At 38.9% G+C, this 24,081-nt stretch overlaps 1 protein-coding gene across 2 annotated transcripts in view; it reads right to left on the bottom strand.

Annotated features, from left to right (window-relative positions):
• Window positions 1-24,081, bottom strand: part of LOC137623778 (multidrug resistance-associated protein 1-like) — a 142,437-nt gene that overhangs the window by 13,602 nt on the left and 104,754 nt on the right. For both annotated transcript variants that reach the window (XM_068354603.1, XM_068354597.1), the window contains exons 21-29: window positions 22,270-22,356; window positions 20,979-21,111; window positions 20,651-20,871; window positions 20,355-20,535; window positions 14,408-14,516; window positions 14,049-14,175; window positions 11,000-11,089; window positions 10,458-10,616; window positions 1,173-1,331 (exon numbers count right to left, since the gene is read on the bottom strand). In XM_068354603.1, coding sequence (XP_068210704.1) covers window positions 1,173-1,331; window positions 10,458-10,616; window positions 11,000-11,089; window positions 14,049-14,175; window positions 14,408-14,516; window positions 20,355-20,535; window positions 20,651-20,871; window positions 20,979-21,111; window positions 22,270-22,356 — 1,266 coding nt within the window. The remainder of the gene's footprint in view (window positions 1-1,172; window positions 1,332-10,457; window positions 10,617-10,999; window positions 11,090-14,048; window positions 14,176-14,407; window positions 14,517-20,354; window positions 20,536-20,650; window positions 20,872-20,978; window positions 21,112-22,269; window positions 22,357-24,081) is intronic.

Genomic DNA, 24,081 nt, shown 5'->3' with positions numbered 1-24,081 from the left:
GTGAATCTTCTCATAAAATTGTAACTCTGGTCTTACCCACCCTATTACCAACCTAACCTAATTCCCCCAGTTGAGTCTAGTTTTTAGTGTTTCTTTCAGTAAGGGTTCTAAGTTTCCTGCTAGTTACAGATTTCAAAGCCTCTCACAGATCCTCAAATTCTTTAATTACTTTAGACACTGCTGCTGCCAAACCTTTGCATGCCACAATCCTAGTCGTTCTAAAATACAACTCGATTGTGAGCCAGAGAATGAGTGGGTAGTCAGGATCCTAATATTCTGCCATTTGCTTTAGTAAGCACTTTAAATTATTTTGTATTTCACTGGTGGATGGCATGGCATCACGTTAGTTCAAGCAGGGTAAATGTAGGTACTAGTACATTATATTATTAATATTTAATATACCCTGTATTTTATATGTTTACTTTGTTATATATTTCATATGAAGGTGATGAATGCAAGAATTGTTGGGAGAAGTACGAGGGGAAGGCCAAGATTTGGGTAGAGGATGGAGTGGCAGTAAGGGAGTCAGCATATGAAGTTTCATTTGGGGTAGATAACAGGAGAGGGTGGGCTGTGGCATTTTAGCATTACCAATCAAATTCGGTTGAGTCCATTGTCAAGCAGAGAAGAATAAAGAGTCCCTTGTCAGGCAGAGAAGAATAAAAAAAATCCCGATTTCTTTTTTTCATGATGTCTGCTACCTCCCAAAATTGGGGGAAGTGCCATGGTAGACAGATAGATAGAATGTCTCTACTGTATAGATTCATATAAAAAAATATATCTACTTTTTTATACTAGCAAATGAGTGCTCCGCATTCATACGCAAAATCCCCCACATTCACTCCAGAAATTGGCTGTTTTTCTGTCAGTTCAACTTATGATACATTACATAATCTTATTGCTGAGAAATACCCTAACAAGTTGAGTAAAGTAAGTTTTGAAGCGTCTTATTCTTCCTCCACATATAAAATAGCCAAGTGTTATTACCTGCATGAACGAGTGATTGCCCTTCATATGTAATGAAAATTCAGGCTTGATTAAAGTTATGTAGATTGTTAGGAAGTGACCTATAGGAATAAATGTGAAGCAAAAACAGAAATTAAACCTTAGTTCCTAGTACAGTACTGTGAAATGTAAGGTTAAAAAAGGTTTCTTATTGACAACTCGAATACCTGTGGTATGATGCTGAGACGTCCTCTGAGATCATGTAATCCAATTTTTGAAATATCTCTGCCATCGATGCTTATAGAACCTCCAGCTGCTTCAATAATACGGAACAAACACAGTGTCAGGGATGACTTTCCAGCTCCAGTTCTTCCAACAATGCCAACCTGTAGCAGAAAATTTCATATACCAAAAGAACAAGGAAGGAATTTTCATGATACAAGTTTGTTTATTATGGAATTTCTTTTAATATACTGTTTATAACTCCATTTCATAGCTTATAAGACCTTGTAAGTTAAGAAATCATGTCTCAATGAAAAATTGCAAAATTTTAAGAAATGGGGAATAAGTGAACACTATACAGTATGTTATAGAATATTAAAGTAAACTTCATTAATGGGTGCGATTCAGGTTCTATTATAACATTGTTATTTTGGGGTTACTTCATACTCCTACTTTTTCATTTCAACAGATTTTTTTTCTTTTATAAACCAGTTGAATGAGAATTTTTAATATGTTATTTTCATTAGTAAAATAAATTTTTGAATATACTTACCCGATGATCATGTAGCTGTCAACTCCGTTGCCCGACAGAAATCTACGGTCGGGATACGCCAGCGATCGCTATCCAGGTGGGGGTGTACACAACAGCGCCATCTGTGGTCAGGTACTCAAGTACTTCTTGTCAACAAGACCTCAATTTTCTCCTCGGTCCACTGGTTCTCTATGGGGAGGAAGGGCGGGTCCTTTAAATCATGATCATCGGGTAAGTATATTCAAAAATTTATTTTACTAATGAAAATAACATTTTTCAATATTAATCTTACCCGATGATCATGTAGCTGATTCACACCCAGGGTGGTGGGTGGAGACCAGCATACATGTTAACAAAGAAGCTAAGTATCCCGTATTTCATTTTGTTAGTTATTCAAAATAACAATATAAAATAAATAAGTACCTGGTAAGGAAGTCGACTTGAACCATTACTCTGCCTTTAATAAGTACGTCTTCCTTACTGAGCGTAGCGGTCCTCTTAGGATGCTGAATGACTCTTAGGTGCTTTAGTATAAAGGGCTGCAACCCATACTAAAGGACCTCATCACAACCTCTAACCTAGGCGCTTCTCAAGAAAGAATTGACCACCCGCCAAATCAACCAGGATGCGGAAGGCTTCTTAGCCGACCGTACAACCCAAAAACAACAATAAAAAGTATTCAAGAGAAAGGTTAAAAAGGTTATGGGATTATGGGAATGTAGTGGCTGAGCCCTCACCTACTACTGCACTCGCTGCTACGAATGGTCCCAGGGTGTAGCAGTTCTCGTAAAGAGACTGGACATCTTTGAGATAGAACGATGCGAACACTGACTTGCTTCTCCAATAGGTTGCATCCATAACACTCTGCAGAGAACGGTTCTGTTTGAAGGCCACTGAAGTAGCCACAGCTCTCACTTCATGTGTCCTTACCTTCAGCAAAGTAAGGTCTTCTTCCTTCATATGAGAATGAGCTTCTCTAATCAGAAGCCTGATGTAGTAAGAAACTGCGTTCTTAGACATTGGTAGCGAAGGCTTCTTAACAGCACACCATAAGGCTTCTGATTGTCCTCGTAAGGGTTTAGACCTTTTTAGATAGTATCTAAGAGCTCTGACTGGGCAAAGTACTCTCTCCAGTTCGTTACCCACCAAGTTGGACAGGCTAGGGATCTCGAACGATTTAGGCCAAGGACGTGAAGGAAGCTCGTTTTTAGCCAAAAAACCGAGCTGCAAGGAACATGTAGCCGTTTCCGATGTGAAACCTATGTTCCTGCTGAAGGCGTGGATCTCACTTACTCTTTTAGCTGTTGCTAGGCATACGAGGAAAAGAGTTTTTAATGTGAGGTCCTTAAAAGAGGCTGATTGGAGCGGTTCAAATCTAGATGACATAAGGAACCTTAGGACTACGTCTAGATTCCAGCCTGGAGTGGACAACCGACGTTCCTTTGAGGTCTCAAAAGACCTAAGGAGGTCCTGTAGATCTTTGTTGGTGTTAAGATCCAAGCCTCTGTGGCGGAAAACCGCTGCCAACATACTTCTGTAACCCTTGATCGTAGGAGCTGATAGGGATCTAACGTTCCTTAGATGTAACAGGAAGTCAGCAATCTGGGTTACAGTGGTACTGGTTGAGGAAACTGCATTGGCCTTGCACCAGCTTCGGAAGACTTCCCATTTAGATTGATAGACTCTGAGAGTGGATGTCCTCCTTGCTCTGGCAATCGCTCTGGCTGCCTCCTTCGAAAAGCCTCTAGCTCTTGAGAGTCTTTCGATAGTCTGAAGGCAGTCAGACGAAGAGCGTGGAGGTTTGGGTGTACCTTCTTTACGTGAGGTTGACGCAGAAGGTCCACTCTTAGAGGGAGAGTCCTGGGAACGTCGACCAGCCATTGCAGTACCTCTGTGAACCATTCTCTCCCGGGCCAGAGGGGAGCAACCAACGTCAGCCGTGTCCCTTTGTGAGAGGCGAACTTCTGAAGTACCCTGTTGACAATCTTGAACGGCGGGAATGCATACAGGTCGAGATGGGACCAATCCAGCAGAAAGGCATCCACGTGAACTGCTGCTGGGTCTGGAATCGGAGAACAATACAATGGGAGCCTCTTGGTCATCGAGGTAGCGAACAGATCTATGGTTGGCTGACCCCACAGGGTCCAAAGTCTGTTGCAAACATTCTTGTGAAGGGTCCACTCTGTGGGGATGACCTGACCCTTCCGGCTGAGGCGATCTGCCATGACATTCATATCGCCCTGAATGAACCTCGTTACCAGCGTGAGCCTTCGATCTTTTGACCAAATGAGGAGGTCCCTTGCGATCTCGAACAACTTCCTCGAATGAGTCCCCCCCTGCTTGGAGATGTAAGCCAAGGCTGTGGTGTTGTCGGAGTTCACCTCCACCACCTTGTTTAGCTGGAGGGACTTGAAGTTTATTAAGGCCAGATGAACCGCCAACAACTCCTTGCAATTGATGTGAAGTGTCCTTTGCTCCTGATTCCATGTTCCCGAGCATTCCTGTCCGTCCAATGTGCGTCTGATGCGTCCGAGAAGAGACGGTGGTCGGGGGTCTGAACAGCTAACGAAAGACCTTCCTTGAGAAGAATGCTGTTCTTCCACCACGTTAGAGTAGACCTCATCTCTTCGGAAACAAGAACTGAGACCGTCTCTAGCGTCATGTCCTTTATCCAGTGAGCAGCTAGATGATACTGAAGGGGGCGGAGGTGGAGTCTCCCTAACTCGATGAACATGGCCAGCGATGAAAGTGTCCCTGTTAGACTCATCCACTGCCTGACTGAGCATCGGTTCCTTCTCAGCATGCTCTCTAGGGCTTGGTTGATCCTTGGGGCCGACGGAAAAGCCCGAAAAGCTCGACTCTGAATCTCCATACCCAGGTAAACAATGGTCTGGGATGGGACGAGCTGGGACTTCTCTAAATTGACCAGGAGGCCCAGTTCCTTGGTCAGATCCATAGTCCATCTGAGATTCTCCAGACAGCGACGACTTGTGGGAGCTCTTAAAAGCCAGTCGTCTAAATAGAGGGAGGCTCTGATGTCTGCCAAGTGAAGGAATTTCGCAATATTCCTCATCAGTCTCGTAAACACAAGAGGTGCCGTGCTTAGGCCAAAGCACAGGGCTTGGAACTGGTACACAACCTTTCCAAAGACGAATCTTAGGAAAGGTTGGGAGTCTGGATGGATTGGAACGTGAAAGTATGCGTCTTTCAGGTCTAACGAGACCATCCAGTCCTCCTGCCTGACCGCTGCTAGGACCGACTTCGTCGTCTCCATCGTGAACGTCTGCTTGGTGACATAAGCATTGAGAGCACTGACGTCCAGCACCGGTCTCCAACCTCCTGTCTTCTTGGCTACAAGGAAGAGACGGTTGTAAAAGCCCGGGGATTGATGATCCCGGACTATGACCACTGCTTCCTTTTGTAGCAAGAGCGACACCTCTTGTTGCAACGCTAGCCTCTTGTCCTTCTCCTTGTAGTTGGGAGAGAGGTTGATGGGAGATGTAGTTGGAGGGGGATTGAGGCAGAACGGAATTCTGTATCCCTCCCTTAGCCACTTCACAGACTGAGCGTCTGCACCTCTGCTCTCCCAAGCTTGCCAGAAGGTCTTGAGTCTGGCTCCTACTGCTGTCTGGAGAGGAAGGCAGTCAAAACTTGCCTTTTGCGGACTTGGAACCCTTCTTGGACTTGCCACGGTGACTGTCTGCACGGGTACCTCCTCTGCTGGAGGTTCTGCCACGAAAGGGCGGGATGAACCTAGAAGCAGGTGTATCAGCTGCTAAAGGGCGGAAGGGTCTAGGCACGGAAGGTAAGGTTTTAGCCTTACGTGCAGAAGAAGCCATGAGGTCATGCGTATCCTTCTGGATAAGAGAGGCAGCCATCCCCTTAATCAACTCCTCCGGAAACAGACACTTGGAGAGAGGAGCAAACAGCAACTCTGACTTCTGGCAAGGGGTGAAACCAGCAGATAAGAAGGAGCACAGATGTTCTCTCTTCTTGAGGACCCCTGATACATATGAAGCCGCAAGTTCACCAGACCCATCCCGTATTGCCTTGTCCATGCTGGACATGATCAGCATGGCCGAGTCCTTGTCAGAAGGGGAAGTCTTCCTGCTTAAGGCTCCCAAACACCAATCGAGGAAGTTGAATATCTCGAAGGCACGAAAGACTCCCTTCAACATATGATCAAGATCGGAAAAGGACCAGCAGATCTTCGAACGTCTCATAGCCAACCTGCGGGGAGAGTCAACCAGACTTGAGAAGTCGGCCTGGGCAGAGGCAGGAACCCCCAAGCCAGGTTCCTCTCCCGTGGCATACCAGACGCTCGACTTAGAAGCCAGCTTGGGAGGAGGAAACACAAAAGAGGTCCTTCCCAGTTGCTTCTTGGAATGCAACCAGTCCCCCATAACCCTCAAAGCTCTCCTTGATGATCTGGCGAGAACAAGCTTGGTGAAGGCAGGAGCAGCAGACTGCATGCCCAGAGCAAACTCGGAGGGAGGAGAACGAGGGGTTGCAGACACAAAGTGTTCAGGATACAATTCTCTGAACAAAGCAAGGACTTTGCGAAAGTCTAAGGAGGGTGGCGAAGACTTGGGTCCTTCAACATCAGAGTGAGGATCATCCAGATGAGCAGCTTCATCCTCCGATACATCCTCATCCGAAAGTTGAGTTGTGAGTGGCAAAGGCAGAGCAGCAAGCTGAGCGGCTGAATCCTGCAGAACGGGTGCATGCGTACCTGCGGATCCATCATCATGCCTCTGCTGGACAGACTGTGAGCTGGCAACAACAAAAGCAGAGGGCCGGTGTGTGGGAGGGTCTGCGGTGGGCTGAGGAGCATGCGGTATGGTATGCAGAGCATGAGGTAAGGCATGCGGCTCATGCTGCATGGTATGCGGCTCATGCTGCATGGGATGCGGCTCATGCTGCATGGTATGCGGAGCATGCTGTAAGGTCTGCAGAGCATGCTGCATGGGCTGAGGAGAATGCCGCATAGTGCTGGAACCCGGCAACTCCTGATGCGGCAGCTCACGCATGTTAGCAGATGGTGCAGCAAGAACATGCGTCTGGCAGTGAGGACTGCGCATCGGTGGAGGAGCTCTCACAGGTGGGGTGTGGGAGCAGGCAGCCGCAGTATCTGCTGAGCGCACAACCTCTGCGGGTTGTAGGTTAACAGGAGAGGTGTTAACCTTCTCGGCATGATACTCCTGCATAAAAGCCGCAAGCTGAGACTGCATAGTCTGCAGCATGGACCACTTAGGGTCTACTGTGGGAGGAGCAACAACAGACGGAGCAGAGGCCTGTTGAGGGACCACTCTACCTCTCTTGGGAGGTGTGCAGTCATCAGATGACTGCGGCGAGTCCGAACTGACCCAGTGGCTACACCTGGGCCGTTGGACTAGCTCGGAAGGGACCTTACGTTTGAGCGGTCGTGAGACCTTGGTCCACCGTTTCCTCCTGGAAACCTCTTCCACAGACGAGGAATGTAAGGGCTCATTCGTCTGGGAGTGGAAGGGACGATCCTTAGCAGATGCGTCCGCAACCACTGAGGATACATCCGTGCGCCGATCAAGGCCTGCCGAACCCTTTGGTCCTTCGACATTGCTTCTCCCCTGGGCTTGGGAGCTTGCAAGAGGTCCCGGACTGGGAGGACGACTGGCACGCACAGATGTACCCTCATGCGCAACACTGACACTGACACTATGCACAGCACTAGCACTAACACTTCCCACTGCACTCTTCGCTTTCAGCTCTCTGACATCTGCCAAGAGCTGATTGCGGTCACTAACCAACGACTCCACCTTATCACCGAGAGCCTGAATGGCACGCAACATATCAGCCATTGCAGGCTGAGCACTCGTAGCAGGTTCGGGAGTCACCACCACAGGGGAAGGAAAAGGTTGAGGGGCATGGGGAGAGGAAAAATCCACAGAGCGAGAAGAACTCCTCCTATCTCTCTCCTTCTTTAACCTACGTGTATATCTGAGGAATTCATTAAAATCGAATTCCGAAAGCCCAGCACATTCCCCACATCGATCTTCCAATTGACAGGATTTTCCCCTACAATTGGAACATACGGTGTGAGGATCTATAGAGGCCTTCGGAAGACGCCTATTACAAGTCCTAACGCTACACTGCCTGTATTTAGGAACTTGGGAATGGTCAGACATCTTGAATTTAGAGGTAGTCAAGGGGGAATTCCAAAATAAAGCAAAGATCGTTAACCAATGAATCAAATTAATTCCAAAAGCTTGCTAAGCTAAGGATAAAGCTTCCTGAACAGCGAAGGCTAAATTTCAGAGCAAATACATCACCAAAACGTGAACAAAAGACTCCAAAATCAACAGCGTATCCATGTAGGTCTTGCCGGCGGCACGACAGAGGAAAAATTGAGGTCTTGTTGACAAGAAGTACTTGAGTACCTGACCACAGATGGCGCTGTTGTGTACACCCCCACCTGGATAGCGATCGCTGGCGTATCCCGACCGTAGATTTCTGTCGGGCAACGGAGTTGACAGCTACATGATCATCGGGTAAGATTAATATTGAAAAAAATGCTATACATTGGAATTTTTTTGAGCATTTTTATTTAAGGTATTATTTTATCGATGCATAGAGCTCGCTTTTAAGGGAACCGTTCACTGAGTCCTCCATTTGTTTTTCTAATGATTCAAAATACACAATTTCTATATATGATTTAGACATACAGTATATAACACCTTCATCATATAAAAATTTCAAGTAATTTGATCAAAAACCTTTTGATTTTTTAGCAAAAATCATGATTTTTAGAAAAATTCTAGGTACATTTTTCTCCACTAATATGACACCAATTGTACTGAAAATCATACCATCAAAACTTCTTTATAAATCGAATAATTCTGTGCAACAGATTTTTTATTTTCCTTTTTCTTTTTTAATGAAATGTTTCTTAATTTTCTTCGTCTACACGTAAAATAATCATGATAAAAAGAGAAAAAGGAAAATCAAAATTCTGTTCCACAAAATTTTGGTATTTTTATTCCTCTTTTCAATTATATGTTTCTCCCTAAAATCAAACGATAAATAAATGAGAAAATGTACCTAAGTGTGAATAAGTATGTGTTTGAGTTGAGCTCCCAAAGATTTGCTATAAATTTTTGCTTTTGTTCTTAAGAAAATCAAGATAACATTATTGTTTATTCTTACATGAAGGGTCCCTAAACAAGGTATTTAAACCCTAAGTTTACTAAAAACACTTGGTGTAAGGGTGTTATGAGTTGCCTGCGGGCTCTCATTATTGCCAGAGTTTTAGTTAGAATGTTCCAGCATTATACTCTTTTTCATGTTTCCCTCCTTTTAGTTCTTTTTAGTTACTTTCTGCTTACTTATTGTTCTTTCTTTGACCTTAGGTAACATTGGCCTTGCTATAAAGTTTATGAAGACGTAAAAAGACAATGTACATACGAACTGCAAGTAAACAAACACACATGCAATGTAACTTCTATATATCTTTGGAAACCCTACCCTACCCTACCCTACCCTCTACCAATGCCTTCCACCTCTGCTAAACGTACAAGATTTTGAAACATAGGTGAAAAAAAATCGCTATATATATGCAAAAATAAACATGCAAAGACAATTCTGTCAAACTCAATCATGCAGACGACGTAGTACGGATGACGTCATCATTTAAAGACCGCTATATCTTCATGATTTGTAAAAATAATTGGCTGAAACTTATGGAGAGCATGTACAACTTGTTTCTGCATACATAGAAACAATAAAAGGATTTTCAATTTTTTAAAGTTGTTCTGTCAAACACCATAGCGTACGGTCCCCTTCATAGGTATTGCATTGTTCTTGGTCGTGTAAAACAAACCGCAAAGAAAGAACCTGCGATAAAGGAGGGCCGACTGTCTCAAGTATGGGCATTTAGCAGTACAGTACTTTTTCTCATCACTGGGGATCATAAGGAAAAAATCATCATAATTCAGGATTATTTACTAACCAGTGGTGAGCCCTTCCGTCAAATCTAACAAATATCGCTCTACACACAGACATATACGTTATATGTACCATGTGTGCACACATGAGCAAGACTTGGCTAACATATATTCTCGTCTGCATATTTTTCTGGGCAAGCTTTAAGCTTTTGACATATACAGTACATCTTGATGGTGCATCAAGATGTACAGTATATGTCAAAAGCTTAATTGCAACCTAGAAAATGGTAAATATATAAACGAGGAGACAAAGAAACACAAAGAACATACCTTCAAGAGATGTGCAGCAAATATTTATTTATAAATACCCTAGAGAATACTGCATATGAAAACTAATTATTTATTCTTCTGGAAATCATCAAAAATAGTGGAATGACTGTACAGTATATGGGATGCTGCGCCAAAATAAATAGCTCCCTTGGATTTTTCAAAGAAAAAATATAAATAAATAGGTATCCAAGTCAAAAAAAAAAGGGTAGCATATGGACTGGCTACACTTGTGTAAATATATAAAATGGACTTTTTACCAATAAAACAAACTAAAGATCTTTCTTACCAACTCCATTACATACTATGGAGAGTCGAAACCATCTAGCTGGCATATGGCTTTCTTTTCTTTTGATTTGCAAATATTGTACCTAAACTAAAGAAGACCAAGAATGCTATGATAGTTTTATATAAAAAAATTAATTCTATAAGAAAATACAGTCTTCTTTAACAAGAATGAAAACACCTAACTTAGTACTATATTTGATACCAAATATGATTAAGACACTTACCTTCTCTCCTGAACTGATCTGACAACTGATGCCCTTTAAAACCAGCTCTAGACCTTGGCGATATCTTGCTTCGTACTTGGAAAATGTAATACAACCTTGGTCAGGCCATGACTTGGGTGGTTCCTGACCTTTAATTTTCCATGGTGCTTCTTGTTCTTCCTGTTAAGAGACAAAATACTTTAATGCTGACATGAAAGTATTTTGAACATCCTTGAGAAATTTGTCTACAGTTAAAATTATAATATACAGTAATCCCTCGCTAGATCACAGCTGTCTTATCACTTCCTCAGTACGTGTAACCGTGTGCGATGTACAACCCTGGGCTATAATCTTTTGTAGCTTAGCTTGTAATAATAATAACAACAATGATGAAGTTGTATCCAAACGTAATGGTATTCATTTGAATATTTGACTGGTATATTACTCTGTATGTGGACCATATAAATATGTGCAAATGATCCATAAGATGATAATGTATACCATAAGTATGTGAATATACTATACATTGTACAGTTAACAAAAAAAGGTAAATTTAGACGTACTTCTATATATTCTCGAATTCTTTCCACAGACACTATGTTAGCTTCAACTTCAGCAGTCATCCTTACAAGCCAGTTCAATATAACAGTTACCTGAAAAGAAAAGAAAAATCTTGTATACTATATAAGAAATCATAGGAGTAATTTGATATTTCTCTACATATGAATTATTCTCTAAAAAGGGAAAACATCAAGCTCTTTTTAACCTTCCTATATCATAGCTTTGCAGTATAATTTTGTTCACTATGTAATACAGAATATTGAAGGAAAAGCTCTTATTTCTTTAAAAGGTATAAGGTAAAAGAACTTTCACAATCTCTCTAGCCCCGTATAATGATTTCCTTCATAAAATGGAAAGGAAGCAGTATGAAATTACAGTACAGTATGTGAAAAATACTGTATAATGAATCCTTCTACTATATAATCTTGCAACAATGGACCTCCAATTATCAGATTTCACTAGGTAATCAATAACACCTATACAGTACTGCTATTAAGTAAACTTGGGTATAACAAAATACTGTACTGAATTTTCCTTGACAAACCTAAATTTGACTGAAGTGGGTGGTATTAACATAGCATGCATGAGACAAGCTGGAAAGGGACAATACTTGACTGTGTCTGTGCAGTTGGTTTCCACTTACTTTGTAGTTTCCTAATGCCAGCATTTAATGGATCTTTATCTCCGTTGCTACTACCCATTTTATGCACCCATAGCATCAATGCTACCTGTGCTGTATACCTCCAGTCAAGTATGACTTTATTTTGTACATCCTTTGAAAGGTACATTAGCAGTAAATTTGTACATACTTTTTTTTATCTTTATTACAGTATAGGCTCTATTAAAAGGCGCTGTCATACTCTGGCATAGCGCTAACATATATAAAAGTATACTGAGGGTTCATTTGGGTTATGTCGTATATGTTTCGAGTACTGTATGTAGGAAAACACTGGTGTACGTTTGCATACGCAGAGGGTGAGCAAACTTTTGAGAATTTAAAAAACCTTTAGCATACATGAGTGTATGAGTTATATGTTATTCTTGTGCTAGGCATATGATGAATATTCTAAAGTGATGCAAAAGGTACATAACTGTATACTTCTCATCTGGTGATTGGTATGGTTAATGTATGCATAGTGTATAAGTAATGTAAAGGTGACAAATACATAATGTGATTAGATGTACCTCTGACAATTGATTATCATATGTTTACCTGGAGTATCCCTTGAGTATATAAGCCTACGCCAGACGTACTAACGTATGCTTAACACATGTATTAGCATATGGAATTTGTATCCCTTTGCATTTTGGCATCTGGGTTATAAATAAAAAGTATCATTTCCACATCTTTATCATCTGATTCTCCTTCAATTTTAAACTGTGTTTTTCTGTTTTTCATTTTTCCTTTTCTGTTGCACCTGAGAGGATGTGGAAGCAGTTGATGAAGGGGATGAATCCCGTGAACATGGTACCGCAAATGGAGCATCTAATTTCTCCCCAGCTGAATCAGCAACATCACTGTGTTGATCAGGTTGTTTGCTCTTTGCAGTGTATTTTTTTATGGATTAAGTCATCTTTGGTGGCATTTTTGAAGTCTAGTTGCAAAACGACCGATCTCAAAAAATCCATTTATACATACAGATACTCTGGGAACAAAATTCTTGTGCTACTCATACGTCACTCGAATGCACACATATATTACTTCTACACTTATATATGGTACACATATGCTCATATACCGTATTGAATTACTCATATAGAGTACATATTCTCATTTGCAATGGAAACATTTAGTACGTTGCACTGATGATGTCATACATTCACACATGCTTGTAAAGGTTACTCATACGCCACTCATACACAAGTTATATGGTAGAAATACTGTACAGCATTCTATTCACACGTTACTTATACATTCATTCTTGTACGCTAGGAAAAGGGCAATTTCATATGCTCAAAATTGTGCATTTAATCAATTTCACATAAGATACTTATAAGTTCCTCTATGCTAGTGTGACAGCATCTTAATGTACCATATTTTCTATTTTTCTTTCAAGTTTAGTGTAATTATTGAATGCTTCACCTGCTTTACAGGTTACTACAGTGTAATTTATATTTTGATATACATTTTTATCTAAAAGAATTTATTAGTGGTCAAGTACTAGTGCAACACAACTTCAAGTTAAGTCTGAAAAATATATAATTCAATTTCTATTACAGTTCAAAAGAGACTATGGAACTCCACTCAAAGATGAAACAGAAATTTACAAAGAAATAAAAACATAAAAACAATAATATTAAAAGGTTATAAATATTCAGTCATATAATGATGCTATACTGTATAGGAACTTGACTGAGAAAATTTGTATATGTCCCATGTAAAACTTTGTTGGGATATTCAGATACTGTATCTAATAACTTGATTTAAGTACTTTACACTATTTGTGTACAGAGGTGGATTGGATCTATGAATTTTAAGGCTATACACAGTGCTGGGGCCTGTGAGGACATTCAGCGCTCAAGTGCAACTGGGGAAACTCCCATAGTAATGTAATGAAGTAAAATTGAGAAGAGGTTGGACAGGAAGGTGGAAGAAAAGAAGTGGGAACAGAGTTGAAGTAAAAGGATATAAAGCAAAGTGCAGCTGCAAGCTGAAGGCACACTGCAAAGACCCTTAAGCAATACCTACAATGCACTAATGGTGTACATGGGTGGTCAAGGCATGAAAACGGTAAATTCTATTTCTGGTTAGGTTCTTCAATCTGTCTTTACAAAGTGTGATAAACAGAAAGCACCGTGTTTTATCAATAACTGAGCAATTCAATTCATGACGGCTCTTCTTCAATTTTTATGAATGTTCTTCTGACAAGATATCAACAAATTTCTTTAATTCCATTTTCTTCTCCTATAAGTAGTCAACACAAATGGGATTTTTATTTTAAATTTCACTTTCCTTATACAGTACCTGAAAATTCAGTGCTGTACTGCATAGTATATTTCATACTAAATTATTTTTCTTTAAAAGTAATTGCTATAAATTACAGTACTTACATTAAGAGCATACGTTATGGACAGTCCAACTATACCAGGGTGTATCGTTCCTCTCCCTGCCACAGCAAAAATAGCAGCTGAGGCAGTAATTAAGTTTCCTAAACATTCCAGTCTTACTAACAGCCACCTGTAAAAAAAATAATGCATTATACTATCATAGAAAGGTTTGTTTTTGTAAAGTCATTTCAATCCCGTGTAATTATGAATTTTTTGGAATGATGTACCCATGACGGTAATATTCATTATTAAAACCACGGAAAGCAAAAAAATTATATAAAAATATAAAATACAGGTATGTATAGGAAAATTTTTTTTCATATCTTAGTAACTAAACTATTGTAATCTTTCAAAGTAAGTACCTGTTAGTTGCAAGGTTTGTCACAAAGGCTTTGGCAGCATAATCAATTTTTTTTTGGCATTCTGCAATAAAATCCTCTTGCTTTTTGAATGCTCGAATAAGAGAGACCCCTGCAAAGGTAATTGGGTATAAGAATCTTGTCATTAAACATGTACTACTAGGATGAAGTATCATATCTAGATTTATACAGTACAACGTACATCTAGTAACTTAACTCTCTGGTGATACAACGACACACTTTGGCATTATCCAATCATATAACAGTAAGTTATTTTGCAGAAATATATGCATAGATATGTTCACACCAAAACCCATTGATGCCCATTATTATCCATGAAGAGTTGTTGTATGGGACTGTATGATTAAATAATCGCAATTTTCATGTTTAATATACCATTTGAAAGGGTATGCTTTGTACTTTCATTAGGTAAATGTAAAAATATAAAAATATCTATACAAAAATTTTTATTGTAAATTTTGCAACACATGAAAAAATTTACCGTATTGTCTATCTTTGCTCTACAATTGTTCAAATTTTTCCGACCTCCTTCTGACCACCTATTTATTTCATTTAAGGATTATATAGAAAATATATTCAGTTTTCCATTGCAATCTCGTTATTTTCCTAAAATTATTCATCATGCAAAATGGCAGAGATGGTATGCTTACATAAAACCAATTTACTGTATGATCATCTTTTACACGAGAATTTTACACTTGAAATTGTCATGTTTTATATACAGTACCTTATTGACAGAACATTCCGTGCTTTTCACATGCGTGCAGAAAAACTAACATTTCTATAGTGTAAAAATCTTTACGTAAATTACATAGATAAAAAATTTAGTCGGTCTTTACTCTACAATTGCTCAATTTTTTTTTAAACAAATCCTATTTACTTCAATTATGTATTATATAGTAAGTTTATACAACTTTCCCTTGCAATCTTCATTTTTTACAGCACTATTCATTACTTATGCAAAATGGCAGCGAGGGTATGTTACACAAGACTTTTATTAGTGCATAGATAATTCTTTTCACACAGGACTGTGCATAGCAATATCATTTGATAGGTAATTCTGAGTACATGGAAGAATGGAAACATGAACATTACTATATGAAAAACTTTATCATACATTTAATTATATAGATAAAAATTAATTGTCCGTCTTTGCTCTACTATTCTCCCACCATCACTAATCCGCACAGGCGAACATGGTGATGAAATCTGGCCAAACCCCGAACACAAATAGAAATGTCTGAGGGATTTGTCCTGCAGTGGATCAGACACAGTTGCATCAGCTGTTGTTGTAAGATTGTGTTTGTATTTAGTAGGTAGTAGGTTGGCTAGGGCACCAGCCACCCGTTGAGATACTACCACTAGAGAGTTATGGGGTCTTTTGACTGGCCAGATAGTATTACATTGGATCCTTCTCTCTGGTTACGGTTCATATTCCCTTTGCCTATACACTCACACACCGAATAGGCTGGCCTATTCTTTACATATTCTCCTCTGTCCTCATACACCTGGCAACACTGAGATTACCAAACAATTCTTCTTACTGCACTGTAATTGTTCAGTGGCTACTTTCCTCTTTGTAAGGGTTGAAGAGACTCTTTAGCTATGGTAAGCAGCTCTTCGAGGAGAAGGACACTCCAAAATCAAACCGTTGTTTTCTAATGTTGGGTAGTGCCATAGCCTCTGTACCATGGTCTTCCACTGTCTTGGATTAGAGTTCTCTTGCTTGAGGGTACACTCAGGCACACTATTCCATCTTATTTCTCTTCCTCTTTTTTTGTTAAAGTTTTTATAGTTTATAAAGTGATATTCGCTTTAATATTGTTGCTCTTCTTAAAATATTTTATTATTCGTTGTTCCCTTTCCTCACAGCTATTTTCCCTGTTGGAGCCCCTGGGCTTATAGCATCCTGCTTTTCCAACTAGGGTTGTAGCTTAGCAAGTAATAATAATATACATACATACATACATACATACATACATACATACATATATATATATATATATATATATATATATATATATATATATATATATATATATATACACGAGAAAAAACGTAAAACGAAGTAAAACTAGTAACGCCCGAAGGCAACCAGGCATGCCAACCTAACGTGAACTACGATATCGTAATATCATAAATACAACTGTTATCGTAATAACAGAATCAATACCATGACATAAAATAACACGGGGTGTGAACCATGGATACCCAGAAAAGTTCAGAACGAGAAACAATCAGTATAGAAGACTCATTGCAAAGCGTTTAGAATGAGAGAGAGAGAGAAGGTAGCCAGCCGCCATGGCGGACCCGATGCGGGGTCGCGGACAAAATAAAAGCCGAGATAAAATAATAACCAAGGGCAAGGCTACCTCCAAAATCTCAAAACTCATAGATCTGGTACTTAACTTAGGTGGAGTGACGGTAGAGTCCGACATCCTGGGATAAATCCTGGGTAATCCAAAGGAAAACACACACCGAAAAAAGAATAACAGCGTTAAAGCAGGTGCTATGAAAAGGAGTGTCGTCACTGGCGTGGGTGGGATCGTTCGTAGTAGCGATCGGAGCTAGGATGTTGAACGGCACCTCGCTGTTCGGGGATTTTGACAGGAGATATCTAAATGGTGCGAGACCTCTGGTTGTGATTTAATCACGCCCCAGTATTATACCGACACCTTATTAAGGTGAGCGAGCTGGGTTCAACCTAGCATTCCTATACAATTTTTTCTCTGGTAAATTCATAGCAGTTTTTACCTTAGAAATGATGTAAAAGGAGCATTTCACTGGGCGGCACAGGTTGGAGCCCAGAAACATACATACATACATACATGTATGTATGTATGTATGTATGTATGTATGTATGTATGTATGTATGTATGTATGTATGTATGTATGTATGTATGTATATATATATATATATATATATATATATATATATATATATATATATATATATATATATATATATATATATATATATATATATATATATATATATATATATATATATATAAAGTCATACCCCCGTTCACGAAAGTCTCTGCTTAAGGAAATTTTCAAGCTACGAAACAAGATGTGAATATTTTTATGACTCACTTTACGAAAAATGTTTCACTTTAAGAAAAGATATTTGCCAGCCAGGCCGAGAATAAAATATACATATATATATATATATATATATATATATATATATATATAAATATATATATATACAGTATATATATATATATATATATATATATATATATATATATATATATATATATATATATATATATATATATATATATATATATATATACATACATACATATACCAAGGCACTTCCCCCAATTTTGGGGGGTAGCCGACATCAACAAAGAAACAAAAACAAAAAGGGGACCTCTACTCTCTACGTTCCTCCCAGCCTAACAAGGGACTCAACCGAGTTCAGCTGGTACTGCTAGGGTGTCACAACCCACCCTCCCACATTATCCACCACAAATGAAGCTTCATAAAGCTGAATCCCCTACTGCTGCTACCTCCGCGGTCATCTAAGGCATCGGAGGCAGCAGCAGGGCCTACCGGAACTGCGTCACAATCGCTCGCCATTCATTCCTATTTCTAGCACGCTCTCTTGCCTCGCTCACATCTATCCTCCTATCACCCAGAGCTTCCTTCACTCCATCCATCCACCCAAACCTTGGCCTTCCTCTCGTAATTCTCCCATCAACTTTTGCATTCATCACCTTCTTTAGCAGACAGCCATTTTCCATTCTCTCAACATGGCCAAACCACCTCAACACATTCATATCCACTCTAGCTGCTAACTCATTTCTTACACCCGTTCTCACCCTCACCACTTCGTTCCTAACCCTATCTACTCTAGATATACCAGCCATACTCCTTAGACACTTCATCTCAAACACATTCAATTTCTGTCTCTCCATCACTTTCATTCCCCACAACTCCGATCCATACATCACAGTTGGTACAATCACTTTCTCATATAGAACTCTCTTTACATTCATGCCCAACCCTCTATTTTTTACTACTCCCTTAACTGCCCCCAACAATTTGCAACCTTCATTCACTCTCTGACGTACATCTGCTTCCACTCCACCATTTGCTGCAACAACAGACCCCAAGTACTTAAACTGATCCACCTCCTCAAGTAACTCTCCATTCAACATGACATTCAACCTTGCACCACCTTCCCTTCTCGTACATCTCATAACCTTACTCTTACCCACATTAACTCTCAACTTCCTTCTCTCACACACTCTTCCAAATTCTGTCACTAATCGTCCAAGCTTCTCTTCTGTGTCTGCAACCAGTACAGTATCATCTGCAAACAAAAACTGATTTACCTCCCATTCATGGTCATTCTCGTCTACCAGTTTTAATCCTCGTCCAAGCACTCGAGCATTCACCTCTCTCACCACTCCATCAACATACAAGTTACACAACTACGGCGACATCACACATCCCCGTCTCAGCCCCACTCTCACCGGAAACCAATCACTCACTTCCTTTCCTATCCTAACACATGCTTTACTACCTTTGTAGAAACTTTTCACTGCTTGCAACAAACTTCCACCAACTCCATATAACCTCATCACATTCCACATTGCTTCCCTATCAACTCTATCATACGCTTTCTCCAGATCCATAAACGCAACATACACCTCCTTACCTTTTGCTAAATATTTCTCGCATATCTGCCTAACTGTAAAAATCTGATTCATACAACCCCTACCTCTTCTAAAACCACCCTGTATTTCTAAGATTGCATTCTCTGTTTTATCCTTGATCCTATTAATCATTACTCTACCATACACTTTTCCAACTACGCCTAACAAACTAATACCTCTCGAATTACAACACTCATGCACATCTCCCTTACCCTTATATAGTGGTACGATACATGCACAAACTCAATCTACTGGTACCATTGACAACACAAAACACATATTAAACAATCTCACCAACCATTCAAGTACAGTCACACCCCCCTCCTTCAACATCTCAGCTCTCACACCATCCATACCAGATGCCTTTCCTACTCTCGTTTCATCTAGTGCTCTCCTCACTTCATCTATTGTAATCTCTCTCTCATTCTCATCTCCCATCACTGGCACCTCAACACCTGCAACAGCAGTTATATCTGCCTCCCTATTATCCTGAACATTCAGTAAACTTTCAAAATATTCCGCCCATCTTTTTCTTGCCTCCTCTCCTTTTAACAACCTTCCATTTCCATCTTTCACTGTCTCTTCAATTCTTGAGCCAGCCTTCCTTACTCTCTTCACTTCTTCCCAAAACTTCTTCTTATTCTCTTCATATGAATGACCCAATCCCTGACCCCACCTCAGGTCAGCTGCCCTCTTTGCCTCACGTACCTTGCGCTTTACTTCCACATTTTTCTCTTTATAGTTTTCATACTTCTCTATACTATTACTCTGCAGCCATTCTTCAAAAGCCCTCTTTTTCTCTTTCACTTTTACCTTCACTCCTTCATTCCACCATTCACTGCCCTTCCTCATGCTGCCTCCAACAAACTTCTTTCCACACACATCACTTGCAATCCCAACAAAATTTTCTTTTACTAACTTCCACTCCTCCTCTAAATTGCCAGTTTCTCTTACATTCACTTCGTCATATATCTTTTTCAACCTTTCCTGATATTTACTTTTAACCCCCGGTTTTATTAGCTCTTCAACCCTCACTACCTCCCTTTTACATCCACCTACTCTATTCCCCCATTCTTTTGCTACAACTAATTTTCCTTCCACCAAAGAATGATCAGACATACCGTTAGCCATACCCCTAAACACGTATATATATATATATATATATATATATATATATATATATATATATATATATATATATATATATATATATATATATATATACACTCAGACAAAACTCCTTTGGTAGTGCTCACCTTGTAAACTTTCACTGAAATAGGAGAAGATGGGAGATTTAGCAAGAGATTCTAGCCTCTTGATTTGTCTTGCTGTTGATATATAAATTTTCTGGATATAATAATAAGCTACAGCCACTGGAATGACAACAACCAGCACAATAGGAGTGGATACAATTATCACAATCAGTGTCGTTAAAACCTGTGGAATGAAATGAGAAATCTTTTTATTAATTTCATTACACTAAAAAAATTATATAAAACCAAATCAAACCAAAAATTTTATCTATTAGAAAAACTACAGCTAATACACTTACCTGAGCAAAACATGTTAATACAGCACCCATTAACATTGGTAGAATGCTGTCTAAAACATCTATGTCCTTACTCATCCTGTTCATTACACGACCACTAGGGTTTGTGTCGAAGAATTTCATAGGCAGGCACAGGACATTTTCCAAAAGACGCTTGTGAATATTCTTCCCTGCCATCATAGTTCCTGTCCAAGTGACAAGTGACCCAAGGTAAAAGAACAGTGCTGAAATAAATGAATGGTTCAGGATTATGACCAAATAGAAGCTAAAATGATCAATAAAGGGGTGAGAAACAAAACTTTCAAATGATATCATGGTCACGTTGACTTACACTGGCCTATCCCAAAGCCTCCATATCCAAGTAAAAATCCAGTCCTGTCAAAATCTTCAATAGTTTCATTTCCAACTGTCGTCGAATTACTTGAATACTGGGCCAACCAAACATTACTTCCTGCTTGGCACACCTGGAAGAAATGGATTAATCAAATCTAAGCACAACACAGATTCTATAGTGGTTATAAGTATGATTTAATCAAGGATACAGTACAAATACCTGTACAACTAAATGGGTCAGAGGATTTATTATAGACAGGTAAAGTTAGAATTAAAAATAATCATGTACTAACTGTAGTTATATTTGAACTGTAATGAAAATTTCAGCTTTTAGGAAAGAACTTCTGAATACTTAAAATTCTACTCTTTCAACAATATTTATAACTGACCAGCGAGAAAGAGCATGAACTTAATCTTTGTCATAGAATTAAAAGGATTCTGGCGATGGTACTCTTGATATGTGATAACCATTCTCTTTCTGCATAAACGTTTGGTTTCTTAGCCTTTGTTTCATAGTAAACTGGCAGCTCCTTTTTGAGTGAATCTACTGAGTTTACATCAAGAGCAAAAAATGATCACTCAACATTTACTTTTGATGGATTTATTTTTTTAATTTCTCAAAACGTCATCATAAAGAAACCAATAATGCTACTTCAGTTAATGACTACAAACATTCATTCTGGCATATAAAATGTACTAGACCTTAAGTACTGCAGGCATTACACAAGTCTCCCTGCAGCATCCCCTCAGCCCCTAACTGCACTTAGTTTGTAAGTTTACTTGAACAGTCCCCTCTCCTTTAATTCCAGTACTACCTAACCTCCGTTAACTTTTGCTTCATAGGATAACTGTCAGGTTTTCCCTTTGCATCTCACACCGAATGGTCTCCCAGGCCTCAGTGGCCAAAACAAAACCAATCTAAATCCCGTAAACGAAGAATCTTCATAATGAAGAGGATTTCAGACTACTACAATTAGTACCAGAATTATAGAAATAATGTTGCAGAAAATCTGTCCTTTTCCAGTGTCGGTGGACAATTAGATTACCTAGTATCACACAAACTCCAAACACTACAATTAAGCAAATAACATTCTGAACCATCTTTTACTATAAGCTCTTCTAACTGCCTGTTACATTGCTGACATGATTAGACAAACTATGACTTGCCTAATCTTATATGAAAGTTTTCACCACTTCTTCTGGATCTAATCAAGCAAAATTAAATTTTAATTAGGATTAGAAATATGAATCAGAGGAAAAGTTTAAAACGCATTTTATTTTTAACTTACCTGAGCAATAATAAAGAATAAAATTGGTAAAGATGCCGCAGCCATGCCTATAGACTGAGCATAAAACTGGTATACTTTCCATTTAACCTGTAATAAAGTGTTCAAGATATGAATATAAACCTTGATATAGATACCTGTTCATAAAGCTTGTTAACAGTAAAACATGTTTGCATTATCATATACAATTCAACCAGGCACCTTTGATGAATTTCTACTTTTGATAGGGCAGGCAGATGGGATTAATTTTCTTTAACATTCTTCTTATACCTCAGAAACTTCATTACTTAGTGGATGACAAATAATCTGACAATATTCATAACATAGAAAACAATGAAAATCTCAAGAGACACTAAGAATTGGCAGTAAAAAATCTCCTATCTTAAGTATCCTCAAAGATTTTCCAAGTCATCACATTGGCCGTCACTGACTTCTCTGATCGAGAGACTTACTGCCAAGCCCAAATACATAACCTTTAGGTGTAACGAGTGAAGATAGAACAACCACTTTGGATATCTAATGGCTTACTATGTAAATTATCCACATGGCATATTGAAACCCCCTACTCACGGAAATACAAAACACCCCTATAAAAAACTACAAAAAATATAAGCTAGGAATTATTCTTATTATTATTAATAGCTAAGCTATAAATCTAGTTGGAAAAACAGGATGCTATGAGCCCAAGGCCTCCAAAATGGAAAATAGCTCAGAACAGGATGGTACTGTCCGGGAAGATCTGAAAGTAAAGGATAGTCAGAATTATGAAAAATCTTATGCAACGTGCATAACGAACTAATTGAACGATGGTGCCAGAGATTAATATCTAGATCAGAATAAGAAATGTAATAGACCATGAGTTCCTGTCCAACAAATTAAGATGAGAATCAGCATCTGAAGGTCAGACAGGAGAAAAATACTTGAAATAAGGTAGAATGAGAGAATCAAAACACTTCTTCAGAATAAAATAATCACCAAAAATTTTACAAGACTTTTTCAATAAGCCAAATTTTTATGCAATTGAAAAAGATACAGACCTAATGAGTGTCAAAAGTAAATTTTCTGTAGAGAATATCACCTAAAATTTCAAGAGTCATACAGAGTTACAGAAGTATTAACAGCTTCTAATGTCTACTAGTGCCATGAAGGGACAATATTACACAATTTAACTACAATGGCATTAATACTGCTACAAGTGCTACCATTAAGTCCTGGAAGCATTTCTTGTAAGAAATAAATAAAATAATTAGTGCTACGTCTGTATACAAATAGAATAATAGGAAAACACAGATTGATCATTCGACATTGGATAAGATTATAGTACTAACCAGTGCCAATGTAAGGAACTAAGCTACTAGATCTCAATAGAAAGTAATACCTCTTAAACATCAGTAAGATATCCTCATACACTTTAAATATACAAAATGAAAAGAGTAATATGGGATGACAAAAGAAGTTAATAACATTAATTTCAATATCTGCAGAAGAATTTTTATGCACAGATCAGGAGCAAGAGAAAGGAAGGTACACAGTAGATCAAATTTGACATCCTCAACATTGGGGACACTTCCCTCACATATCACTAAAACTTTACTAGTTTTCAACCAAGATTCAGAGACTGACCTTTCTGCTTACACCAGTAATAATGATACTCATACAGTAACATGATAGAAGATCTTATGAATAATTTTAATAATATATCCTGATGCTTAAGAATACTATGATGCATTCTGTTTCATTGTATAGTACAGTTGACTTTAAACTTATAAATGATATAAATTCCACACATTATGCTAAAAGCCAATTCCATATGTA

Source organism: Palaemon carinicauda, chromosome 2 (genome assembly GCF_036898095.1).
Source record: "Palaemon carinicauda isolate YSFRI2023 chromosome 2, ASM3689809v2, whole genome shotgun sequence".
Taxonomy (NCBI): domain Eukaryota; kingdom Metazoa; phylum Arthropoda; class Malacostraca; order Decapoda; family Palaemonidae; genus Palaemon; species Palaemon carinicauda.
Note: the sequence above shows the minus strand (reverse complement) of the source record. Positions and strands in the feature narration are given on the sequence as shown.